General features: G+C 41.0%; 1 protein-coding gene across 1 annotated transcript in view; it reads right to left on the reverse strand.

The window, feature by feature from the left end:
- WDR48 (WD repeat domain 48) overlaps positions 1 to 19,644 on the reverse strand; it is a 50,398-nt gene extending 30,754 nt beyond the window's left edge. Inside the window, exons 1-5 of the mRNA XM_039524421.1 lie at positions 19,543 to 19,644; positions 6,108 to 6,248; positions 5,121 to 5,199; positions 4,754 to 4,836; positions 4,485 to 4,614 (exon numbers count right to left, since the gene is read on the reverse strand). Coding sequence (XP_039380355.1) covers positions 4,485 to 4,614; positions 4,754 to 4,836; positions 5,121 to 5,199; positions 6,108 to 6,248; positions 19,543 to 19,590 — 481 coding nt within the window. The 5' untranslated portion in view covers positions 19,591 to 19,644. The remainder of the gene's footprint in view (positions 1 to 4,484; positions 4,615 to 4,753; positions 4,837 to 5,120; positions 5,200 to 6,107; positions 6,249 to 19,542) is intronic.
- Between the last annotated feature and the right edge of the window lie 4,928 nt (positions 19,645 to 24,572).

The following is a 24,572-nucleotide window of genomic DNA, read 5'->3' on the forward strand; positions in this document are numbered from 1 at the left end:
AGAACATGGGGTTTTTAATATCAAAGAGAAAAATATCTGCTCCATATGTATAAACTAGGCTTAGAGTAAGACCAGTTTTCATCTAATATAAACTTGGAAATGACTGCGTTGGCAAATCTCATTTTGAGGGGTTTGGTCCTGTTTGTTGATCTTCCATTGGTTCTGCAATAAAAGTCTGAGCCAAAGCATCTTGATTATAAATGACAAAAAAGGCTTTGCATGAAAGGTTACACTTCAAATAACAATACCAGATTAAGAGGATACTGAAATGAAGCCACAAGTTTTTCAACTAGACAGAATCTTTATGCTGCTGCATGGTGAGCCATGTGTTAAAAACCTGGTGGAGAATTTATGTACTGTACAGAAATATCTGCAATGCCTTTTGTTGCAATAAAGACTATGATAATTGCTATCAGTGCCATTACCACCATTCTAGTCATGCCTATGCCTTAGCTATTGAATTTCTTTCTGAAACTGACTAAGTTTGAGGGATGGTTGACTGTGAACTCCTCTGATGTTTTGTGTCCCTGCTCCTCCAGTATTTGGGAATAGAACGCCTGCACTGATGATGGGATCCTTACAGCCTTCTCCTACACACACCCCTACATTTTGGAGAAACAGCAAGTTACTGAACAATCAAGTGCTTAAGAAGAGTGAAAAAACCAGAGCTTTTTTTCTTTTGGGAAACTTTAGTGATTCAACTCCACAGGCACACATTTGTTTCTACTGCCTTTGAGACATTCTCTCTACCTTCTTTAATCTCAGGTCAAAAAATGGCCTTCAAATTATTTTTATCAATGTTCATTTGCTTCAGCTTGTCCCAATATCACTATAGAAGTTTCTAATAAGCCCATCTTCACTTGACCTACAACAGCCTTACAATGTTTTCCTATGAGACAGCTAGTAAATCTCTAAGCTCCTCTTGCATCCACACCCATTAGGCTAGAAAATGACCTATCCATGATTGTCAGCAAAGATTACTTGGAAATAGAAACTCCCAACTACTTCAACAATAACCAGGTTTCAGAAGGAATTACTGGAGTAAACCATCAAAAACAAAAGCAAGAGACCATTGCCAGACATTTGGGGAAGAAGACAAAATATCCACCTGCAACACCACCAAGAACTGTATACATTCTGTCTCTAAAAAACTTAATGTTCCTGCAAACTGTTTATATGTTCTGTTACATTACATTCATTCCAAGCACACAATCTTTAAAACAAGGCTTGAAAAAAATCCACCCACCAGTGATTAGTGAGATACGCTTCTCTAGCCGGAGCCTCAGCCATAAATTTCTGCAGAATATTAGCTTTCATTTAAAAAAAAAAAAAAAAAAGTGTTTCTACCCCTCATGGTAACCTAACCTTCCAATGTGAATTAAATGTAAACCAAAACGACACAGTCTTCCTGATTCTACTTTATCAAGCAGTGCAGGACTGAACTTAACGAAACAGGTCATTTTCATTGCTGTTATTCAGAACCCTAGGGCAACAATGTAGGAGACCCCCACCCATCTTCTCAGAATGCTCTAGAGGGAGGAAAAAGAGAAAGTTTCTCTCTTAACCGCTTTATTTTTTATTGCGGGGGTAATGCTTTGCAGTGCTTCATGTAAGACATCCGCTAAACAGAGGCTGATACTAAACACCGACTCACAAAAAAAGGATCTACAAAAACGAGCAGTCCTGGGGCACCTTAAAGACTAACAGATTTATTTGGGCATACGCTTTTGTGGGTAAAAAACCCACCACTTCAGATGCATGGAGTAAAAATTACAGATGCAGGCATAAATATACTGACACATGAATAATAGAATATCAGGAGATCATCTAGTCCAACCCCCCTCCTCAAAGCAGGACCAATCCTGTCCAGGGGGGCATTGGCTGGCATCTATCACATTAATAGATGTGCAGCACCTCTACTAATGTGACAGATGCAATCATGTGCCAGCAATGCCCCTCTGCCATGTACACCGGCCAAACCGGACAGTCTCTATGTAAAAGAATAAATGGACACAAATCAGACATCAGGAATGGTAGCATACAAAAGCCAGCAGGAGAACAGTTAAATCCCCTGGACATTCTATAACAGATTTAAAAGTAGCCATCCTGCAACAACAAAAAACTTCAAAAACAGACTTCAAAGGGAAACTGCAAAGCTACAATTCATTTGCAAATTTAGCACCATTAATTTGGGCTTGAATAGGGACTTGGAGTGGCTGGCTCACTACAAAAGCAATTCTCCCCTCTCTTGGTATTGACACCTCCTCATCAATTATTGGGAATGGACCGCATCCACCCTGATTGAATTAGCCCTTTCAACATTGGTTCTCCACTTGTAAGGTAACCTCCCTTCTCTTCACGTGTCAGTATATTTATGCCTGTATCTGTAATTTTCACTCCATGCATCTGAAGTGGGTTTTTTACCCACGAAAGCTTATGCCCAGATAAATCTGTTAGTCTTTAAGGTGCCACCGGACTCCTCGTTGTTTTTGTGGATAAAGACTCACACAGCTACCTCTCTGATAAAAAAAGGATCTGCTGACAGTGCTTTTCCCAGTAGCTGGGGTTAACTGGGATTCACCAGGGCATTGCTCCTAGACCTTAGTGTTCACTCCCACCTTATCCCGCCCTCTCCTTTTGTATCTATATCTGCCTATAGCTGTAGACTATATAGCTTTAGTCCTTCCATTAGTAGGCATTAGGTATATTTATCAAGCTCTTCTTTAAAAGATTAATTGTATTCATTTCTGCTTTGGCCTAAATACAGAAGATGGGAAGTACAATATGCAGAAAAAGCACTAAACTAATATCCTATGGGAAAAATACTACAATGTATTAATTGAGAAGCTAAGAGCTTTTGAAGCTAAAGCTCTATTCAGTATAGATGAAATAAAGGCTCATTACATAGATTCTGTAGTTATCAGCTGCTCTAGTTTTTCAGCTAAGAGTATTGCAATAAACTGAGATTGATTATCTTTTTTTTAAAATGATGAGAATTACTTGAATATTTTATATATACTATTAGTACCTGTTAGCAAACAACAAAGCTTTTAGTATATCAAATTCATTTACATACATCTCTACCTCGATATAACGCTGTTCTTGGGAGCCAAAAAATCTTGCCATGTTATATTGAACTTGCTTTGATCCACCGGAGTGTGCAGCCCCCTCCAGAGCACTGCTTTACCGCATTATATCCAAATTCATGTTATATCGGGTGGCGTTATATCGAGGTAGCAGTGTATTAACTACTCTCCCAAAATCTTTAAGGTATTAGCAAAGAGTGTATTTGAATAGTACGGCCAGAGTGTTGGTCCATAACCTGTGAATAACTTATATTCAAGAATTTCTCATTATTATTACACTATAATCCATCCTTGCTGGCACCTCCTCATCTGTGAGAAAACTAATGTCCAGGATAGAGTCCTCCTCAAACTACCAAAAGGGTCTACAGAAATATATGCAGGATTGATAAGGAACAATTGTTTTTGTAGAAGCTTTCTGCAATGATGAAATGGGAATCCATTAAAAGATGTTTTGGGAAATGTCAGTTGTCCTAGCTGTTAGGGATAATGACCAGATTAGAATTCCCTTTTTGCTTATCAGTCATGTAACCTAAAGATACCATAAAAGGAAATTCCATAAGTAACAAGAAACAAAACCATTAAAACATAATATACAGAGAAATCGATCACGGGAAAACATTTTTCTATCCACTAAAGGGGTTTCTTTGTCTCATACCCTATAAAAAGACAGAGATACTGGGAATTAGGTAGAGGATGCAAAATCGTTGGCATCTTAACAGATACAGAGAAGAGAAAGACAAAGGTCATCTCTTTGCCTTACACCAAGTGTGGTAATGCAGTGGTTCTCAGTCTTTCCCAACTACTAAACCACTTTCAGGAGTCTGATTTGTCTTGCATACCCCCAAGTTTCACCTCACTTAAAAACTACTTGCTTACAAAATTAGATTAAAAATACAAAAAAGAGTCACAGCACACTGTTACTGAAAACTTGCTTACTTTCTCATTTTTACCATATCATTATAAAATAAACAAATAAAAATATTGAACTTACATTTTAGTGTATAGTATATACAGCAGTATAAACAATTGTCTATATGAAATTTTAATTTGTACTGACTTCACTAGTGCTTTTTATGTAGCCTATTATAAAATTAGGCAGATATCTAGATGAGTTGATGTACCCTCTGGAAGACCTCGGAGTACTGCAGGGGTATATGTACCCCTGGTTGAGAACCACTGTGGTAAATGTATCTATTCTTTCTGTAGAGTGCTGTACTAATCTCCAATTAATAATCTTTGATTAAATAATTCCACTTGAACCTGTTATTTGATCATTTCAAATTATTAAATTCAAACATGTAACAATACACACACAAAAACTCGAGTTTACTGTCCTAAACTGAACTAGTGGAAAATGTTAATAGAGGCGTTATATTTTAGTTTTTCCCATGTACCTACTTGTGACAGTGTTGTTTGAGGCAGTCAGTGCTGTTAGAGTATTTACATCCCAGAGGAATATCTGTCTGTCCAGCCCGGCAGATGCTACCAGTTCTTTATCTTTTGCATATGCTAAGGCTTTCACATAATCCTATAATAAAATGGGTACAGCAACGTGACAATACAGAACCAGCAAATAACCTTCAGTATGAAGTCTGCATCTAAATACTTACACTATATTTTTTAGAACAGTAATGATCATTTATGCAATTATAATTCATGCCTTTTACCTTATGTGTCCTTAGTGTTGACATGCAAAATCCCTTATGTGCATTCCACACTTTAACAGTAGTATCTGAAGAAGCAGATATCACTAAATGGAAAAGATTAGTACATTTTAACAGATTATTTCATCAGAGCATGTGAAGCTCTTAATATCTTTTAGTTTCTCTTTAAAAATTAGAAGAATTGTATATCTTCGTTGTTCATACAATACACTTTACCGAAACTTATTTTATATACTAAGAAAGCATGCAAAAAGTTACCCAAGTTGTAGGAAGTGAAGCAGTAGGTAACAGTCATACTTAATAAATTTTTGAATGCCATATTTTCCCATTTTATACTATTAAATACTGTACAAAGTAAAGAGATACTTACATGTTTTACCATTGCAACAAAGTACAATATCGTTTACCCAATCAGTGTGATGTTCCATAGATGCTATATAAGGGTCTTGCTGGAATTAAAAAATAAATTGTATGAGGTCCCTTCAACATTGGAAAAGACTAAACTGGTTTTTGGATTCAGTTGTGATATCCCCTTCTACCTCTCATGCTGATTAGCAGTTACTTCAAATAGTCCCACTGAAGTCAATGGGGCTACTTGTGATAACTAGCCAGCAATATGAGTAAGTGGGTCACAATTTGGTCTTTAGTAGAACCCATATTTTAAAATACTTTAATATAACATCTATTCCACTTATAAAGTTTAATCTCATACCATTTTATAATTCTTATTTTTGTACAGCATGACAGTTGTGCAAGACACCAAGTAAACTTAAGACAAGATTCCTAAGCAAAGGAGCTCACAACTTAAAATCTGGTAAAAGTGCTGAGCTAAGGACCCTTACCACCTTGCAAGATCTGACCCTAATTAAGGCAGACAACAGGTTAGTAAAACAACATAACATGCCAGGGGAGAAGAATGGAGAATCCTGATAAAATAAAGAGGAGTGAGAAAAGTGGAAAACGGAGTCTCTTTAGGATACACACAAAATATATGATCAACCTAAATAGCTGTAACCTATGAAAAAAGTCCAGATCCTTCAAAAGAAGTACATTAATAAGTAAAGCAACTCCATAATCCTACTTGATGTAATTTCCCCCAAACTATATACCCTTTATTGTCTACTTTTGCTTACTTTCTATGTTAAGAGAATACAACAATTTGGGTTATGAATCACATCTTATTTGTCTGTAAAATGCCATGCAGTTTTTAATAGTATAAATAGTATAAGGATAGCTACAAACCCTTAGCAAGATGTCAACATTGTAGTAATCTGGTTTAAATTAGTCAATCTGACAGAGTCTAGTAATGTAAAAAGTAACTTTTTAAATTAATAAAAGACTAAGTCTCTTTGCTTACCTTGTGTTGATTGACACTCCATATCCTTATTATAGAGTCTCGACCCGCTGTGAAGAGTCTGTTTAATGCTGGATCCAGCTGGAGTGCATTTACGCCATTTCGATTATACTTCTCTACCTCATCTCTAATCACATAGGAGACCTAAAATATATTTATACAAATCTGATTATGGTATTCAGATATTTAGTCTACATGAAAGAAGTGACTCTATAGCCATTTCATTTTTAATAGCACCTTCCATTCAAAAATCTCAAAGAACTTTACAAACATTAAATAACCAAGTCTCAACACCCTCTGTGAGACTAACAACCATTATTCCCAATTTACAGACAGAATAACTGAGGCACAGAGAGGTTAAGAGATTTGTTTTAAGTCACAAAGATGACTTTGTCAGAGTCTGGAACAAAACCAAAAGGAAGGACAGTTCAATGGTTAAAGTACTAGCCTAGGCATTGGGAGACATGGGTTTAATTCCCTGTTTTACGACAGAAATAGTATATGTCCCCAGGCAAGTCACTTAGTCTGTGACTTCAATGTTTGTAATGGCACAGCCATTCCCAGTCCCTATTTAAACCTAAGGTGATTGTATCTAGTTTGCATATCAATTCCAGCTCAGCAATTTCTCCTTACAATCACCTTAGGTTTAAACAGGGACTGGGAATGGCTGTGCCATTACAAACATTGAATCTATCTTCCCTTGTAAGTATTCTCACACTTCTCAAACTATCTGTACTGGGCTATCTTGATTATCACTTCAAAAGGTTTTTTTTCCCCCCTTACTTAATTGGCCTCTTAGAGTTGATAAGGCAACTCCACCTTTTCATGCTCTCTGTATGTGTATATATATATCTCCTCAATATATGTTCCATTCCAGGCATCCAAAGAAGTGGGCTGTAGCCCACGAAAGTTTATGCTCAAATAAATTTGTTAGTCTCTAAGGTGCCACAAGTACTCCTGTTCTTTTTGCGGATACAGACTAACATGGCTGCTAGTCTGAAATCAATCATAAGCCAGTTAGTTTATAAGCTACCCCCACCCCCGCAAGATGGATAAGTAAAAATGGAAAATTTTTGTGACCCATTCATAAGCCGATCCTATAATTCAGGGGTTGGCAAACTTTGGCTCCTGGGCCATCAGGCTAAGCCGCTGGTGGGCCGAGACGGTTTGTTTACCTCGAGCGTCCGCAGGCATGGAGGTAAACCCAAGTAAACAAAGTGTCCTGGCCCACCAGCTGCTTACCCTGATGGGCCAGGACAGCAACTGGTGGAGATTTTGGGGGGGGGGGAGAAGCTGGAGGTTAGTGGAGTAACCCTTCTGACCACCCCCCAAATGACCCCACTCATACCCTGGGACACCCCCCCCCCCACTCATCCCATCCCTTCGCATCTTAGTTGGGGTGGGACGGGGAGGATGTCTCTGGCCTGGCTGGAGCTGCTCTGGGGGGGCAGGGCCGAGCAGCAGGGCTGCAGCCTGCCAGCCCCAGAGCTGCAGCTGCTTCGGAGGCTGGGAAGCTGCGGGAAGAGCAGCGCGGCCAGAAGTAGAGAGACTCTGGCTCCGCCTCTTCCCTTCTGGCTCTGCTGCCTCTCCTTTCCCCCTCTGTTGGGGGGAGGGGCTATGTCCCACCTCTCCCTCTCTACACCTGTTCATAAACCGACCCCCTTCTCTGATGCTTCCCTTTTTTACTAAAAAATTTTGGCTTATGAATGAGTATATATGGTACTTATCTAATACAACAGAGCCAGTGTTGTACCAATATAATAAAAACCAGCAGGATCTTATTAAGAGGGATAAGGCAAAGATGCCACATTTATTGTAAATACCATAACAAAACAAAAAACAATGTTTTTCTACTTGTTTCTATTACTACTTATTCCTTTTACACACACACACACACACACACACACACACACACACACAAAATCATTCATTCAGGTTCTGTATAGATGTTATAGTTACCAGCCTAGATGTTGCTCATGCCAAGTTACTGGCCAGGTATCTTGGTCATGAGGATGAAGCCGAGTCTGTGTCAGATGCATCTGATGCTCCTGGAGGCTGGCAGCAGAACCATAGACTCAAAGTCCTCAGTCTTTAGAGTCCAGTTTTATAGGGATTTTTCCCTATGTTAGTTCATAGGAGTTGCTTCATTTTGCTGTTGCTAAATCAATCAGCAGGTGGCTGGCTCCATGTTGTCAGATGCTTTGTTTTTCCTTCCTTGAGGTGTGGTGGGTGGATTCCAGTTTGCCCTGGGGGTGGGGGTGGGGGGACATCTGGTTGATCCCACTTGACACCTTCTTCAGCCGACACTGAATTCTTCAGGCTGGTGACTCCCTAACCATTCATTCACATACATTCTCTATCTTAATCACGTTTATTTCACTGTCTCTTTACTTTTTGGGGTGTTACCAATTTATGTGAGACTCCCTGTCTTTTAACAAGCAAAGATAAAGTGAGATGAAAACTTTCAGAGGGTGGGGGTCTCTATCTATACACTATAACAGCTACTGTTTTGGCTTACTTAGAGTTAATTAATGTTTAGCAAGTTTTATACAAAGTATTTCTTTGAGCTTAACAAGTTTTATACCAAGTATCTCTTTGAGCAGGCTTCACACAGACACAGCTGGTGGCTTGCAGGTTAGAGGCTAAATGTTGGGAATTACAAGTTTACTTCTAACATAAACCTTAAGTTATAAAGTATTAATTAACAATAAATCAATAAATCATTTCTCATATAAACCATGTTTAATATAAACCTTCTTTAATATTCCTACACCAGGACTCCCCAAACTAGATCAGAGACCCCACTATGCTAAGGTCTTGAACAGAAACCCATTAAAAATACAAAAAACAAACATTCCTCCCCTCACAGTTGTCTTGTTCATCAGCCACCCTCCTTCCTCGTATAGCCCCAAGCCCCTCTTCCACTTTTCCCATCCTGTGTGGCCTAGCTCTCAATACTGCTAGATTCTCCCACTTACTTGGATCCCATCTACAATCTCTGAGCTCTGCCTATTACAGCCCCCACAATATACCCTACCTCCCTACTCTGTCACAACAATCCACCACCTCCTCATGAGGGCTGGGCCCATCTTCTGACCTGCACTTTCTATCACCCTGCTGTAAGGATAAGGCCTTTTTCTGTAGCCATACTGTAAGGTCTAAGGCCTTTATCTGCAGCCAGATTAGGAAAGCAGCAGCCGTGAGCTAAAACGCAGAACATGTCATTCTCACATTCCATCTATATTACATTAAAACAAAGTACCGTATTTTCCGCACTATAAGGCGCACCTAAGAGCCTTAAATTTTCTCAAAAATTGGCCGTGCGTCTTATAATCCGGTGCGCCTTATGTGTGCACTGAGTTCCAAAATCTGTAAAAATGTTGTTGTGCGACTTTGGTAAGCGCTTTGCTTGATTGACTGTCGGACCATTTTTCGCTGACACAGGGACGTAATACGTAAACTACGTACGCTGGAAGCGATAAACCAATCAGAGAACATTACGTAATACGTACAGTACGTACGTTTACCTTCTTTTGTAGACCGTATGTTTTAGCATGCGCCTTATAATACGGTGCGCCTTATGTATGGGTTAAGTACAGAAATAGATCCCGTAATTGAGACTGCGCCTTATAATCCGGTGCGCCTTATAGTGCGGAAAATACGGTAATATCGGACTGTTAAGAAGGTGATCCTGTCCTAATAGTAATCACCAAATAAAGAAACAGATCTTAAGATGGTTAAAGAAAACTTTGCTCAACAGCATTCTGTCTGGCAAGAAATCACTTCTCAACGATTATGATGGTAAAATCTATATTTCTATTGTTTTGCCTGCAGGGGAGATTTGATTTAAATCACTAGTCAGGAAGACTCGATTTAATCATGGTTTTCTACATAAGTGCATTCTTGGTAGTTGTTATAACCTTAATACGCATTCTTCACAACTCAACAATATATGTATAGTGTGTACCTTCTAAAAAGGAAACCTACATTTTTAAATGGTGATTTATTTTGAAAACTTTTCAGTTTAGTTTTACAGCTATATCAGAAAATGAATGATTTACAGCTATATCAGAAAATGAATGGTACTTCCAATAGTACCATTTGTGAAGAGTGTTTGGGGTGGGAGGATAACTGGTTACTTTTGCACGAGTGAGACTTTTATGGAATTAAGTGAAGAAAAGGTTCATATATTTCTTGATCAAACCCACACAAGCAAACTTGCAAAGCTTAATCTTATAGCTGCTTATCTCTTCTCATTCTAGGTTTCCCCACCAACCAGCATACAATTCTTATATACTATTGGCACAGAAACTATGGTAATGAAATCATCTCGTACAGATAGGAGATAATAAGATAGTCATTTCTGCTTTATTCTGTGACTGATCAGGCATGGCAATTAAATTATTCTGCTCTAGAGGTCCTTGAAATATTAGTTGTTGGCTAAGCAGTTGCTTTTCACATTGTTCAAATGCACACCTGACTAGGGAACTGAAAACTTAAGGACAAGTATCAGAGGGGTAGCCGTGTTAGTCTGGTTCTGTAGAAGCAGCAATCTGTTAGTCTATAAGGTGCCACAGGATTCTTTGCTGCTAACTTAAGGACAGTTAACTTTTGTCACTAGAATGCTCATCAGGCAGAGACTGTACTTGTTTCCTGCTTTCATAAAATAGAAGCCATATCAAAAGATTTAAATAAGGGTCTCTAAAGTTCCTTTCACCCATGAAACCTGAAAACATATTGATCTAAATTCTAAGTGAAAATACAGGGGAACTCAGGCAAACCAAGGCATGATACTATTAAGAAGCCACTGTAGACTAACACAGCATAGCATTGCCTCTTTTTCAGTAGATTGTGCAATCGTACAATATCTGAATACGTCAACAATTAAAGCAATCAAGACCAACAACAAAGAAAATAAAGACACAGCATCTTTATGGACAGAAATTCCATGTATGAATAATAAGAGTATAGCAGCAGAAATATACTACCTACCACCTCAAACGTGATTTTGAAATACTCAGGGAGATTAGAGAGGCTATAAAACAGAAAACTCAACAATAATGGGTGATTTCAACTTTCCCCATATTGACTGGGTACTTGTCACCTCAGGATGGGAGGCAGAGATAAAAATTTTAAGACACCATTAATAACTACTTCTTAGAGCAGTAGTCCTGGAACCCACAAGGGAAGAGGCAATTCTTGATTTAGTCCTAAGTGGCGCACAGATCTGGTTTAAGAGGTGAATACAGCTGAACCACTCAGTAATAGCAACAATAATGTAATTAAATTTAACTACCTTGTAGAGAGAAAAATACCAACCCCGCACCACCACAGTAGCCTTTAACTTCAAAATGGGGAATTACACAAAAGTGAGGAGGCTAGTTAAATGGAAATTAAAAGGAACAGTCATAATAGTGAAATGCCTTCAAGCTGCATGGAAACTTTTAAAAAACACCATAATAGAGGCTCAAACTATATGTATACCTCAAATAAAAAAACAAAAAACAGTAAGAGGACCCCCTCCCCCCAAATGCCACCATAGCTAAACACAGTAATAGAGGCAGTTAGAGAAAAAAAATATCCTTTAAAAACTGGAAGTCAAATCCTAATGAGTAAAATAGAAAGGAACAAACTCTGGCAAGTCATGTGTAGACTTGTAGACAAACTTTAGACAAGGTCCCTCACAAAAGGCTTTTAAGCAAAATAAGCAGTCATGATATAAGAGGGAAGGTCCTCTCATGGATCAGTTAACTGATTAACAGAAAACAAATGGTAGGAATAAATGGTCAGTTTTTACAGTGGAAAGAGGTAAATAGTGAGGTCTCCCAAAGATCCGTACTGGGACTTGTGGTATTCAACACGTTTATAAAAATTATCTGGAAAAAGGGGTAAGCAGTGAGGTGGCAAAGTTTGCAGAAAATATAAAATTACTCAAGATGGTTAAGTCCAAAGCTGACTGCAAAGAGTTACAAAGGGATCTTACAATGCTGGGTGGCTGGCTAACAAAATGGAAGACAAAATTCACTGTTGATAAATGCCAAGTAATGCACATTGGAAAACCTAATCCCAAGTATACGTACAAAATGATAGGATCTAAATTAGCTGTTTCCACAGTCTCTTGAATGCTGTCTTTTTGGATAGTTCTTTGAAAACATCTGCTCAATGTGCAGTGGCTGTCAAAAAAATGTGAATGGACTGCTAGGTGCCATTAGGAAAGGGATAGATAAGAAGACAAAAAAAATCATAATGCCATTACATAAACGCGTGGTACACCCACATCTTGAATACTGCAGGGAATTCTGGTTACACCATCTCAAAAAGATGTATTAAAATTGGAAAAGATACAGAAGTGCAACAAAAATGATGGGAGTATGGAACAGCTTCCATCTGAGGAGAGATTTAAAAGACTGAGACTGTTCAGCTTGGAAAAGAGATGATTAAAGGGAGATACAATAGCCATCTATAAAATCATGAATGGTGTGCAGAAAGTGAATAAGAAAGTGTTATTTACCCCTTCAAATAACACGAGAATCAGCGCTCACCCAATTAAATTAATAGGCAGCAGATTTAAAACAAACAAACGGAAGTATTTCTTCACACACCAGCACAGTCAACCTGTGAAACTCATTGCCAGGGGATGCAGTGAAGGCCAAAACTACAACTGGATTCAAAAAAGAAAAAAAATTAGATATGTTCATGGAGAATAGATACATCAATGACTACTAGCCAAGACGGCAAAGCTTCTGACTGCCAGATCCTGGGACTGGACAACAGAGAATGGATCACTTGATAATTGCTCTGATCTGTTCATTCCCTCTGCAGCATCTGGCACAGGCCATTGCCAGAGGACAGGATACTGGGCTAGATTGACCACTGGTCTAACACAGTGTGGCCATTCTTAGGACATGAACGTAGGATACTTAAGACAGGTCTATACTAGAAGAGGTTTGCTAATATAGTTATACCTGGGGAAACTGGGGGAGGGGAGTGTTATCCTCATTTTCCAGAGGGTGAAACAGAGGTGAAGAGGACAACTCACTTGTTTGTGCTCACATAGAAAATCCAGAAGACCAATGAACAGAATTTTCATCACCTGACTATCACTTCAGGGCTTAATCACACGATTACTTTCCTCCCACAAGTGTCAAAGTGGAAAAAAGGGACTGTAGTGTCATGTGAACTTAACAGGTAAATGAAATGTTTTCAGAGCAAGAACTATCTGCATTTTTTTTAAAACAGAGACAGCCAGCAAAGTCTTGTCAGCAACAACAAAGATGCATGTTGCTGAAGCCCACTGTCAGCAAGAGGTAATTTTGCTACTGTTGACAAGGCTCAAGAGAGCTTATGATAGGTCACATGCTCTTCAGATACCATCAGAAGGTAGAATTTCAAACAGACATTCCTGTCTTACCTAAGAAATCTTTACAACTTTTACAATACCTCTGTAGTAAGATTTCCCCTCTTTAAAAAGAAAACTATTCCTGACTAGTATATTTTAAGCTTAAGACAAATGGAGTAAGAAAGGAAAAAAAGTTATCCTCTGAAGAATGACCTGTAGCAATAACTTTCTCTCTCATAAAAAGAAACTGTCATAATCCATTTTAAATTACAATAATAATATTCCTGGAGATAAAGCAAATGCTTCTTGTATTCCTCCTACCATTACTTGTATTAAGTGATCACTTTTGAAGAGATCTTGTTAAGTGGATAGGGGTGATGGGGAGGGGTGAGGGGAGGAAAGAAAGAAAATGTTTGTGTGTTGGATAGGTTTACTAAGGATCCTCTAACATTAGAAATATATCGGGCCAACAGTGCTCCTATTATTAGGACAACTAGGTAAGGCAGGAATTCAAACAGCATGAACCACTTCTTAATGGAGAAAATGTCAGACACTTCTTTTTTCATTCACAACCACGACCTAATAACATCCCTTTGGCAACTACATCAACTGCTTACATGAAAAATAATTCATGCATTTCTAACTTCTTTCAATGCAAAGAATCAGTGTCATGTGACAAGCCAGCTGCTGCAGATCACAAGAAAGTGCTCCACAGAGGACAGTTTGGGAAACACTAAGGAAAGGACGAACATGTATGAAACAAGAAAGCAACATGTCAAGACACATGCAGAAGATTTTGCTAGAGAAAAATTAGTGATCCCACAAGATGTTTGCATCAAAACCTATTTGCTGGACATCACAAGGGGGCTGTAAGCCAGAATATATGAATTACACATTCACATGCCAAAGCGTGACAACACAGAAGAGTGGCTTGTCTGAATCTATACCGGAGAAGAAGATCCAACGGGTGTTGGAGACACCCATGTGTAACGAAAAAAGGCTCAAATTGGAGAACTCAAAGTGGATCAATAGAAAAAAAAATCCCAGTGATTTACATAAAAAGAAATGACAAAGTTTGTGTAGTAAGATAAGGGAACAGCATACAAATGCATTTAAACCTCTTATAACACAACCAGAGGTAACACAAACATAACTTTGCTGTAACCCTAATTCTGGTAAATAAAAATAAGTATTTTTCTGGTTGGAATGCCATTGAATACGCCATGATACGTAATGTTCATGTAATAGACTGTACTTTGCGGTTTAAAAGTTTACCACCACAGTTAGTCCTTTCAACACTTACTCACAGTGACTTATGCCTTTCCCACCTCTTGGCTAGATTTCTGCAGTGTCCTATATTTAGGGCTGACCATGAAGGTCACCTGGAAGTTACATATGGTATACCATGCCGTGGCCCATCTGCCAAGCAGGAAAGACTAATAGCACACCAATGCTTCATGCTTTGCACTGGTTTGCTTATTCAATTCCACATCTGAAAAACAATATAATGACAAGGATCTTTTATCATTAGTATTGCAGTAGCGCTCAGGAGCCACAGTCACAGACCAGGACTCCACTGGGCTAGGCACTGTGAAAACACATAACATAACAGTAAAAGATAATCTCTGTCCTAAAGAACTTATATGGTATTCTTCAGTTTCTTAAATGGAGAGGGCCTAGCTATCTCAGTGGCCACCTGTGTCCCTTAGCGCTAAAGCTATATTTACCAGGAGTATTTTGACTGACAAAGCCCAGAGAAGATTTTTATATAGCCGCACAGAGAGTTCTTTGTAGGGAAGCCTGTGGAAACTGATTCTTCTCAAGTTCAATTGAGAGAGTTTTTTGCCACCTTTACAGCATGTTGCAAAACACAGCTTAATGCAGATATTTTTCTAATGGATGAGTGGTGCCCCCACCCTGTAATTCTACTTTGAGTGACAATTCAAGTACAAGGCTATGGTAGAGGAGGATAAGATGGAGATCAAAACTCTGATACAAGGCATTCTTTGTTCCTGAAAAAGCAAAGAAAACACTTGAGTTCAAATGCTAGGGTGGATTATTTAAAAATTACCTTTCACAGTCACTGGAGGATTTCATGACATTTAACAACTAGGAATTTTGTCAACAGTAAATTATATTAACTTGAGGAAGGGAATTACTCAACCGGACAGACTGCCTGTTCATCAAGAAAGAACATTCTTTCCCTAGCAGTTAGTGGGTATCCCAGAATGATTTTTTCCTTAATAGGGTTTCTTCACTAAGGGTATGTCTACACCAGAATTTTTACTAAGAGTTATTGACTGCCAATTTAACCATGGACACCAGAATACACATTCTTAAGTTTTACAAATATATTGGCTACCTTGAGTTAACTGGCAATCAATTAACCAGATGTAAAAACACCTCTAGTATAGACAAGCCATGAGGTATCACAAGAATTACATGTCCTATTTGCCAATCTTTATAAAATCTTCACTTATTAAAAGCAAACTTCATTTTATTTATCTTTTTCAGTAGCAATCATTAGTTGAAAATATTTTCTAAATGTAAATGTTTTAATATATTCCACTAATTTCAAATAGCTCCCACATTACATCATCCCTATTCAAGCAGCCTTTCTGCTGCAGCTTAAAAGGAACAAAGAGCTTTGATTTGGACATTTTTATTTTATGCCTGCTCTACACTTAAAAGGTAACACTGATATAGCTATTTGTTAAGGATGAGGGCCTTTTTGTTTGTTTGGTTTTAAAACCAACATACCTATTTCAGTATAAGCCCTAGACAAGCCGTACAATAAAAAGTTTTGCCAACAAAACCCAAATCACTCATCTAGACAACATAGCTATCCATCTCAACCCCTGTGTTGATGCAGCTTATACAGTAGAACCTCAGAATTATGAACACCAGAGTTACAAACTAACCAGTCAATCACACATCTCATTTTGAGCCAGAAATATGCAATCAGGCTGCAGCAGAGATGACAAAAAAGCAAATGCAGTACAGTACTGTGTTTAAAAAAAGGGGGAAAGCAGCATATTTCTTCTGCATCGTAAAGCTTCAAAGTTGTATTAAGTCAGTGTTCAGTTGTAAACCTTTGAAAGAACCACCATGTTTTGTTCAGAGTCATGAACAACCTCCATTCCCCAAGGGTACAGGCAAGAGTCATTTTTGTCATTCAGGGAGGTGGTTTAACTATAATAGCAAAACAATACTTTTGTTGGTAAACACTGTTTCCACAATTGGGCATTGCCGGTATAGCTATCCAAGGCAAGCCTTTGAAGTGTAGACTAACCCTTATTGTGTACATAGTTATATCGATATAACTGTGTGTATACCACTATAACTTTGCAAGTTCGAGAAACAGATATAAACTACACTGGTGTAACTGCATCCAAATTAGGAGGGTTTTACTGATTCTGTTACTCTGGTACAATTATACCTTCAAAACCCTCCTGTTATAGACAAGCCCTTAGCTTTGAATTTATGCTCATGTAAGGCACACCAATTGACAGCCCTGGAAGGTTCTCTGTTTATCTACAGAATAGGTACAACTAAGGTAATAGCATTGCAAACTTCCCTAGTAACACTTCCTCACCTCTGCTATCTGTTAGTCTATAAGGTACCACAGGACTCTGTTACTTCCTCAGCTGTGTGCTTACAAACTGTTATCAGCTCATGATTTTATTGTGAGTCTCACAATATTGGTTGTTTTTCTGAAAGCTGCAGTTCCTAGAATCATGGAGTTGCATGGAAAAAACAAATCACACTTTTAGAAAAAGTGAAGTGAAGTTTCTATCCCTCTTGGTTGTTAAAAAAAAAAGTTTAGCAAATTTATTAGTATATATATAGTGTTCTTTTTATCTCTGATCATGATTTTTTGGACCTCACTCATGATTTTTGAACCCTTGGGGTTGCCTATGCTAATTATGCCCTGACCTGGAAAAATAACCCACTTCATAGGAGGATGAGAGTAGTTCTATTTCCATAGACTGTCTACAGCCTACACAAAGGTGTAAATTGTCATGGTGGTTTCTGTAAGATTGTCATAGGTTTGTTCCCCACTTTGAACTTTAGCATCCAAAAGGTGGGGACCTGCATGTACCCTTCTAAGCTTAAATTCTAGCTTAGATCTGATAGCGCTGCCACCAACCAAAAATATAGTGTTTTGGTACACTTTCTGTTCCCCCAAAACTTTCCCTGGGGAACACAGATCCAAACTCCTTGGATCTTAACACAAGGAGAAATTAGCCATTCCCCCCTCCTTCCCCCCCCCCCCCAGGGTTGCCTTGAGAGGCTCCACACTGATTCAAACTCCTTGAATCTAAAACAAAGAGGGATTCACCTTCCCCCTCCTCTTTTCCCACCTATCCCTGGTGGGGCAGACTAATCCCCTGAGGTCTCAAACAAGGGAAAAAATCAATCAGGTTCTTAAAAAGAAAAGCTTTTAATTAAAGAAAGAAAAGTAAAAACTCTCTCTGTAAAATCAAGATGGAAATGCTTACAGGGTATACAGCTTATAAAAACTAGAGGGACTCCCTCCCCCCTAGCATAAGTACAAGTACAGCAACAGAGATAAAATATCCTTCCAGCAAATACACATTTGCAAATACAGAAAACAAATAAAAGACTAATCCGCCTTTTTAATTAATACTTACTATATTGAATAGAAGAGACTATTTTAGGAAGCTTGGAGAGCCTGGATGTATGTCTGGCCCCTCTTAGATCCAAGAGAGAACAACCCCCAAAACAAAGAACCCAAACAAAGACTTCCCTCCACCGAGATTTGAAAGTATCTTGTCCCTTTATTGGTCCTTTGGTCAGGTGTCAGCCAGGTTTACTGAGCCTGTTAACCCTTTACAGGTAAAAGAGACATTAACCCTTAACTATCTGTTTATGACAAAGATGAACACCTGTCCAGTAGGAACTGAACTGACAACTTCCAATACCATCCAGTGGTAACTTTTGGTCACTGTGGATAGACCTAGGCCAGATTTGAATTGACCACCTACTATAGACAGCTCTCTAGATCAACAATCCCCTAAACCATCCAGTCTCCTCTGTATGGACATTTCTAATTAAAATGAAATTAAGAATGTTTCTACTAGAGCAAACAAAATGGAGAAGCATAATTATCCATAGTGTTCTACTTTCCCTGTTTAAGAATATTTGCTTTTGCATGTATTTCAGTAAGAGGATCCAATCCTCAGGAAGATCATCAAAACATTTCTTGATCTCTCTCTCACACACACACACAAAAATTCCTCCTCCTCTTTCTCTGAAAGATACTCTGTATGCCCCAAACACATCAGGCTGAAACAAAGCGTAGACCCAATGGGATGGCTGAGGCATATTCTCACTTTAAAAACAGTATGAAAAGACAGCAATTAAAGCTGAACATGTACTTCTGCCTCTTCAATATGGAGCATCTGACACAGTTAAGCCAGACACACGTTTCCCCTAAGGAAACACCCCCACCCTCCGCGTCAGATCCCCAGATCCCAGTGGTAGACGGTGAGAGCAAAGGGCAGGCCGTCGGCTAACAAGTGCCTGCAATATATTTTAGCTCCATTTTATTTCTTAATTATTTTATGTCTAGCACTGACGGGGACCGAGCGGCCGTGGGCGAGGCTGGGGAGGGTCTCTACCAGATTCTCTATCGCTCTTCTCAGCAGCAGGAGAGGCAGCCTTGCTCGCCCCGCCCCTGCCCTCCCCAGGTACAACAGCAGCTGTCCCAGGAGACCCCCAGGGCAACAGGGGAGCAGACCCACCGCTTCCTCTCCTCGCCCCACCCCCCTTGCTCCTCCCACACACGCCGCCCCCAAGGCGCCTCTGGTGTCCGCAGCCCTGTTCCTTCTCCAACGACCCAGCCACCCCAACCCCCTAAGCGGCTTCCAACGCCCACAGCCCTGCGCCTCCTCCAACGGCTCCCCCGCCGCCCCAATCATCAAACCGCCTCCGGCGCCCGCAGCCCTGCGCCTTCTCCAACGGCTCCCCGCCCCTCCCGGGTGCTCGCGCGCTCTCGGGCCGCGCTCCCTCTTCCGCAGGCCCCGCAGTCACTCCACAACCCCGCTCCGGCGGGAAACCCGGCCAACCGCTCACCTGCACTTTCCGGCGCCCGGCCGCGTTCTGTCGGTGATGCGCCGCCATCTTGCATGTTGACACGCTAACGTCATTTCCGAAGAGGTCGACCCGGCCCGGATGTCCCGCCCCCTAGCCGCTAGACCCGCGCGGCAGCCTCCTGCGCGCGCCACAGGGAGGAGTCTCCGCCTAGCAGACGGAGGCGGAAGGCTCTCCCATCCGGCGCCTAATCATGGGGCTGAGGAGATCCGCCCCGTCGTGGTGTCTTGAGGTCTCGTGCCTTCCCCCGCCTCAACCAACTCGGTCACGGTGCCCTGAGGCCGCGAGCCTTCCCCCAGCCCACCCCAGCCCATTATAGCGCCCTGAGGCCATGTCCCGTGCCCTGTCTCCCGCCCCGGTGCTCTGAGGCTTCATGCCCTGTCTCCCGCCCCAAGGCACCGTGCCCTGCCTCCTGCCCTCGTGCTCCAAGGCACCATGCCCTGTCTCCCACCCCAAGGCACCGTGCCCTGCCTCCTGCTCTGGTGCTCCAAGGCATCATGCCCTGTCTCCCGCCCCAAGGCACCATGCCCTGCCTCCTGCCCTCATGCTCCAAGGCACCATGCCCTGCCTCCCACCCCAAAGCACCGTGCCCTGCCTCCTGTCTGGTGCTCTGAGGCTGCATCACCTCCCCTTCTCAGCCTTGTCACAGTGCCCTTAAGCCAAGTTCCTCCCACCCAGTGCCCTGAGGCCACCATCTCATCTCTGCCATAAGTATGGAGCCCACTAATTACAGGAATGTGGCAAATACAGGATGAAAAATTCTGTATTTGCAGACCTGCAAGAAGAATGGCAAGAATGGGGGACAAGACAAGTTCTTCAAGGATAGAGTGTTGAAACAGTGAAAAACAATTCAAGGTTGTTGGTGGTGGTCACAGAGCGGCTGGAGATGGTGGGAGCATTGCTATTGGGCTGGAGAAATGAGCACTGACTGGTTGGATCACATCATAATGCAGGTTTGGGATGATGAGCAGTGGCTGCAGAATTTTCAGATGTGAAAGGTCATATTTCTGCATCTGTGTTGCGAGCTTGCTCTAGCCCTCTGGTGCAGGGACACCAGAATGAGAGCTGCACTGAGTTGAGAAGTGAGTGGCAATTGCACTCTACAAGCTTGCAGTGCTGGATTGTTACTGATCAGAATCAGAGGGAAATCATTTTGCAGTTGGCAAATCCGCAGTGGGGGTCATTGTCATGTAAGTGTTTAGGGCCATTAATAGAGTCTTGTGGCACAGGGCGGTGTCATAGAATCATAGACTTTAAGGTCAGAAGGGACCATTATGATCGTCTAGTCTGACCTCCTGCACAACGCAGGCCACAGAATCTCATCCACCCACTCCTGTTTCAAACTCCTAACCTATCAGCTATTGCAATCCTCAAATTGTGGTTTAAAGACTTCAAGTTGCAGAGAATCCTCCAGCAAGTGATGGGGCCCCATGCTGCAGAACCCCCGGGGCCTCTGCCAATTTGCCCTGGAGGAAAATTCCTTCCCGAGCCCAAATATGGCAATCAGCTAAACCCTGAGCATGTGGGCAAGACTCACCAGCCAGACACCCAGGAAAGAATTCTCTGTAGTAACTCAGATCCCACCTCATCTAACATCCCATCACAGGCCATTGGGCATATTTGCCGCTAATAGTCAAAAATTAATTGCCAGAATTAGGCTATCCCATCATACCATCCCCTCCATAAACTTATCAAGCTTAGTCTTGAAGCCAGATACGTCTTTTGTCCCCACTGCTCCCCTTGGAAGGCAGTTCCAGAATTTCACTCCTCTGATGGTTAGAAACCTTCATCTAATTTCAAGTCTAAACTTCCTGATAGCCAGTTTATATCCGTTTGTTCTTGTGCTCACATTGGTACTGAGCTTAAATAATTCCTTTCCCCTCCCTGGTATTTATTCCTCTGATATATTTATAGATAGCAATCATATCTCCCCTCGGCCTTCTTTTGCGTTAGGTTAAACAAGCCAAGCTCTTTGAGTCTCCTTTCATAAAACAGGTTTTCCATTCCTCGGATCATCCTAGTAGCCCTTCTCTGTACCTGTTCCAATTTGAATTCATCCTTCTTAAACATGGGAGACCAGAACTTCACACAGTATTCCAGATGAGGTCTCACGAGTGCCTTGCATAACGGTACTAACACCTCCTTATCTCTACTGGAAATACCTCGCCTGATGCATCCCAAGACTGCATTAGCTTTTTTCACGGCCATATCACATTGGAGTCTCATAGTCACCCTGTGATCAACCAATACTCCAAAGTCCTTCTCCTCTGTTACTTCCAACTGATGCATCTTCAGCTTATAACAAAATTTTGTTATTAATCCCTAAATGCAAGACCTTGCACTTTTCATTATTAAATTTCATCCTGTTACTAAAACTCCAGCTTACATGGTCATCCAGATCTTTCTGTATGATAAGTGTCTCTCAGCAGTGTACAGGACCTGGTGGATGGAATTGCATTAATGGATTTCCCTAACTGCAGTGCGGGGAGAGACAGCATATATATCCCTGTTTTGGCACCAGACTACCTGGCCACAGAATACATCAACAGAAAGGGCTGCTTTTCTATGGTTATGAAAGCGTTGGTGGATCACCAGGGATGTTTCACCAATATCAATGTGGACTGATCAGGGAAAGTGCATAACACATCTTTAAGACAACAGGACTGTTCAGAAAGCATCAAGCAGTGACATTCTTTCCTGACTGCAGATTACCATTCACAATATTTACTCCTGGGGGAATTCTGCACCTAAAAGTTGAAAATACTGCACACAATATTTTTAAATTTTGCCTATTTTATTTGTCAAAATAACACAATATAATCACACCAGTTTCAATTATTTTGGTAATTTATTTCAAAATACCTGTCAGCAAGTATGTCTGTAACAATACAGACAACAAAAAAGATTAAAGAAATGTTTTTTTGGAAAATAGATTCCTTACTAGGCATATTAATACAGAACTCTGAGTAATAATTCATTTAAACTACAATACAGAACTGTATTGTACCTGTACAAGTATTGTAACTGTACCTCTCAGAACCAGTGCAAAGGCATCGGGGAGTTAAGGGTAACAGAGGAGCTGAAAGAGAGGGAATTAATTCCTGGGAAGGAGCCTAGGTGTGAACTTGGAGGGTTGTTGAGTATGGGTGGGAAAAGTATGGAACAGTTTTTTTGCGGGGGGGAGGGATTGTTAGGGAGCTTCTCCCATGCAGATGCTGGCTGACCCCTAGCCTCTCCCACCCTGATTCAGACACCCATCCCCCGCATCCCCTTGTGTCCCTTCATCCCTCCCCCCTGTCCCCATGTGTCTCTGTGCCCCCATGCAGCCATCCCCTTTTCCCCATGTGGCCCTGCACCCTCTCAGCCAGACCCCTCCCTTCATCTCCAGGTGTCCCTGCACCTCCTCCCCTGTTGCCATGTAGCCTGCACCTCCCTCCCCACTGTGGCCCTGCGCCTCCACTCCCATTCGGCCCCTACCCCAGTCCTTCACTAGCCCTTATGAACCCCAGTCTGTGACCGTCCTGCTGCCCCATGTCCCCTGTCTTCTGACCTGGCTCGACAGGCTCTGTGGTGAAGGCACCGCAGGTTCTTTCTCTTCCCTATGGTAACTGGGACTGGTGGGGGGCAGCTGCTTTGTTTCAGCACCACAGTGTCCTCTGGTGGGCAAAAGGCAGAACTGCAGCAACTTTTGACAGAAGTTATTTTCTGTGGAAAGAAAAATTTGTGTGGCACATGAATTATGTGTGCGCAGTGGCGCAGAATTCCCCCGGGAGTAAATATTGAAATGTCAGTAGTGATCCTAGGTGACCCACCCTGCCTCTTGCTTCCGAGGGTCATGAAGCCATACACTGGCCACCTTGACAGCACCAAGAAAAGATTCAGCTACTGGCTCAAGAGGTGCACAATAGATGTGTAAATTGAAGGGATGCTGGTGGTGTTTACTCAAAAGATTGGCTCTCAGTGAGAAAAATATCTCAGTAGTTATAGCTGCCTGTTGTGTCATGCATAATATCTGTAAGAGAAAATGAGAAAAGTTGTTGCTGGACTGAAAGGCAGTGGTGGAGTGTCTGTCTACTGTGTTTGAAGCACCAGACACAAGGGCCTTTACAAGAGTCAGTTGTGGGAGGCTTTGAAAGAGCCCTTTAATGGTCAGCTGCACTAATGTACTATGCTTGACTGTGCTGTGGACCTGAAGGTTGTGGGCTTGTAGCAATTGTGTAGTGCTTGTTGTACATTTATACACAGAATTCTCTGTCTTTTAATAAAGCTATGAATTATTTGGTCCTTGCTGTACATTTATAATCATTATATCAAGTCTGTCACTGAACCTATGAATTATGCAGTACTCGCTGAACTTTTGCACATGAGTAGGTATTTTCTTGAACCTATGTGTTCTGTGATACTGTACATTTACAAGTACTGGGTGCTTTTAGTACTTCTATACATTCTGCAATATTTGTGGTGAACTAATAAAGATTGATTTATTTTCAAAAATTAAAATGTTATTTAGTGATAAAAGGAGAGGAAAAACAACAATGTACAAATTATAAAGAATAATACAATAGAAGTTTCTAACATAAATTAACAGAATGGAACTTTAAAATTAAAGAGGCAGCAAACATTTTTGCCCATTCCAGTGCAGAAATGGAGTCCATTTTGGCTACAAATACACTGGCCTGTGAGGCATGGTTGGGGTATGTGAAGCTGTGGTTGTCTTTAGTATTCTCAGACGTGGAGAAGTAGGGAGTGTGATTCATGATATCACATGGAATAGTGAGGGGGTTCAGGGAGCTACAATCATGGAGTTCTCCAGGGACTGTAAAGAGTGATAAGTCCATGATTGTTGTACCTGTAGGTCAACTAGACTCTCCAGTATTAGTGTTTGCTGCTTAAAAAGCCCCATTATGTCCTGGTGCAACTCCCGCTTCTTTTCCTGTGGGATTCCTGGGTCTTAATTTTTTGGTGTTGTCTCCCTCTCCAGGCCATCTGCCATTTTGGCCAGCCAGGCCCTT

This window comes from Mauremys reevesii, linkage group 2 (assembly GCF_016161935.1).
Source record: "Mauremys reevesii isolate NIE-2019 linkage group 2, ASM1616193v1, whole genome shotgun sequence".
NCBI classification, from domain to species: Eukaryota; Metazoa; Chordata; order Testudines; family Geoemydidae; genus Mauremys; species Mauremys reevesii.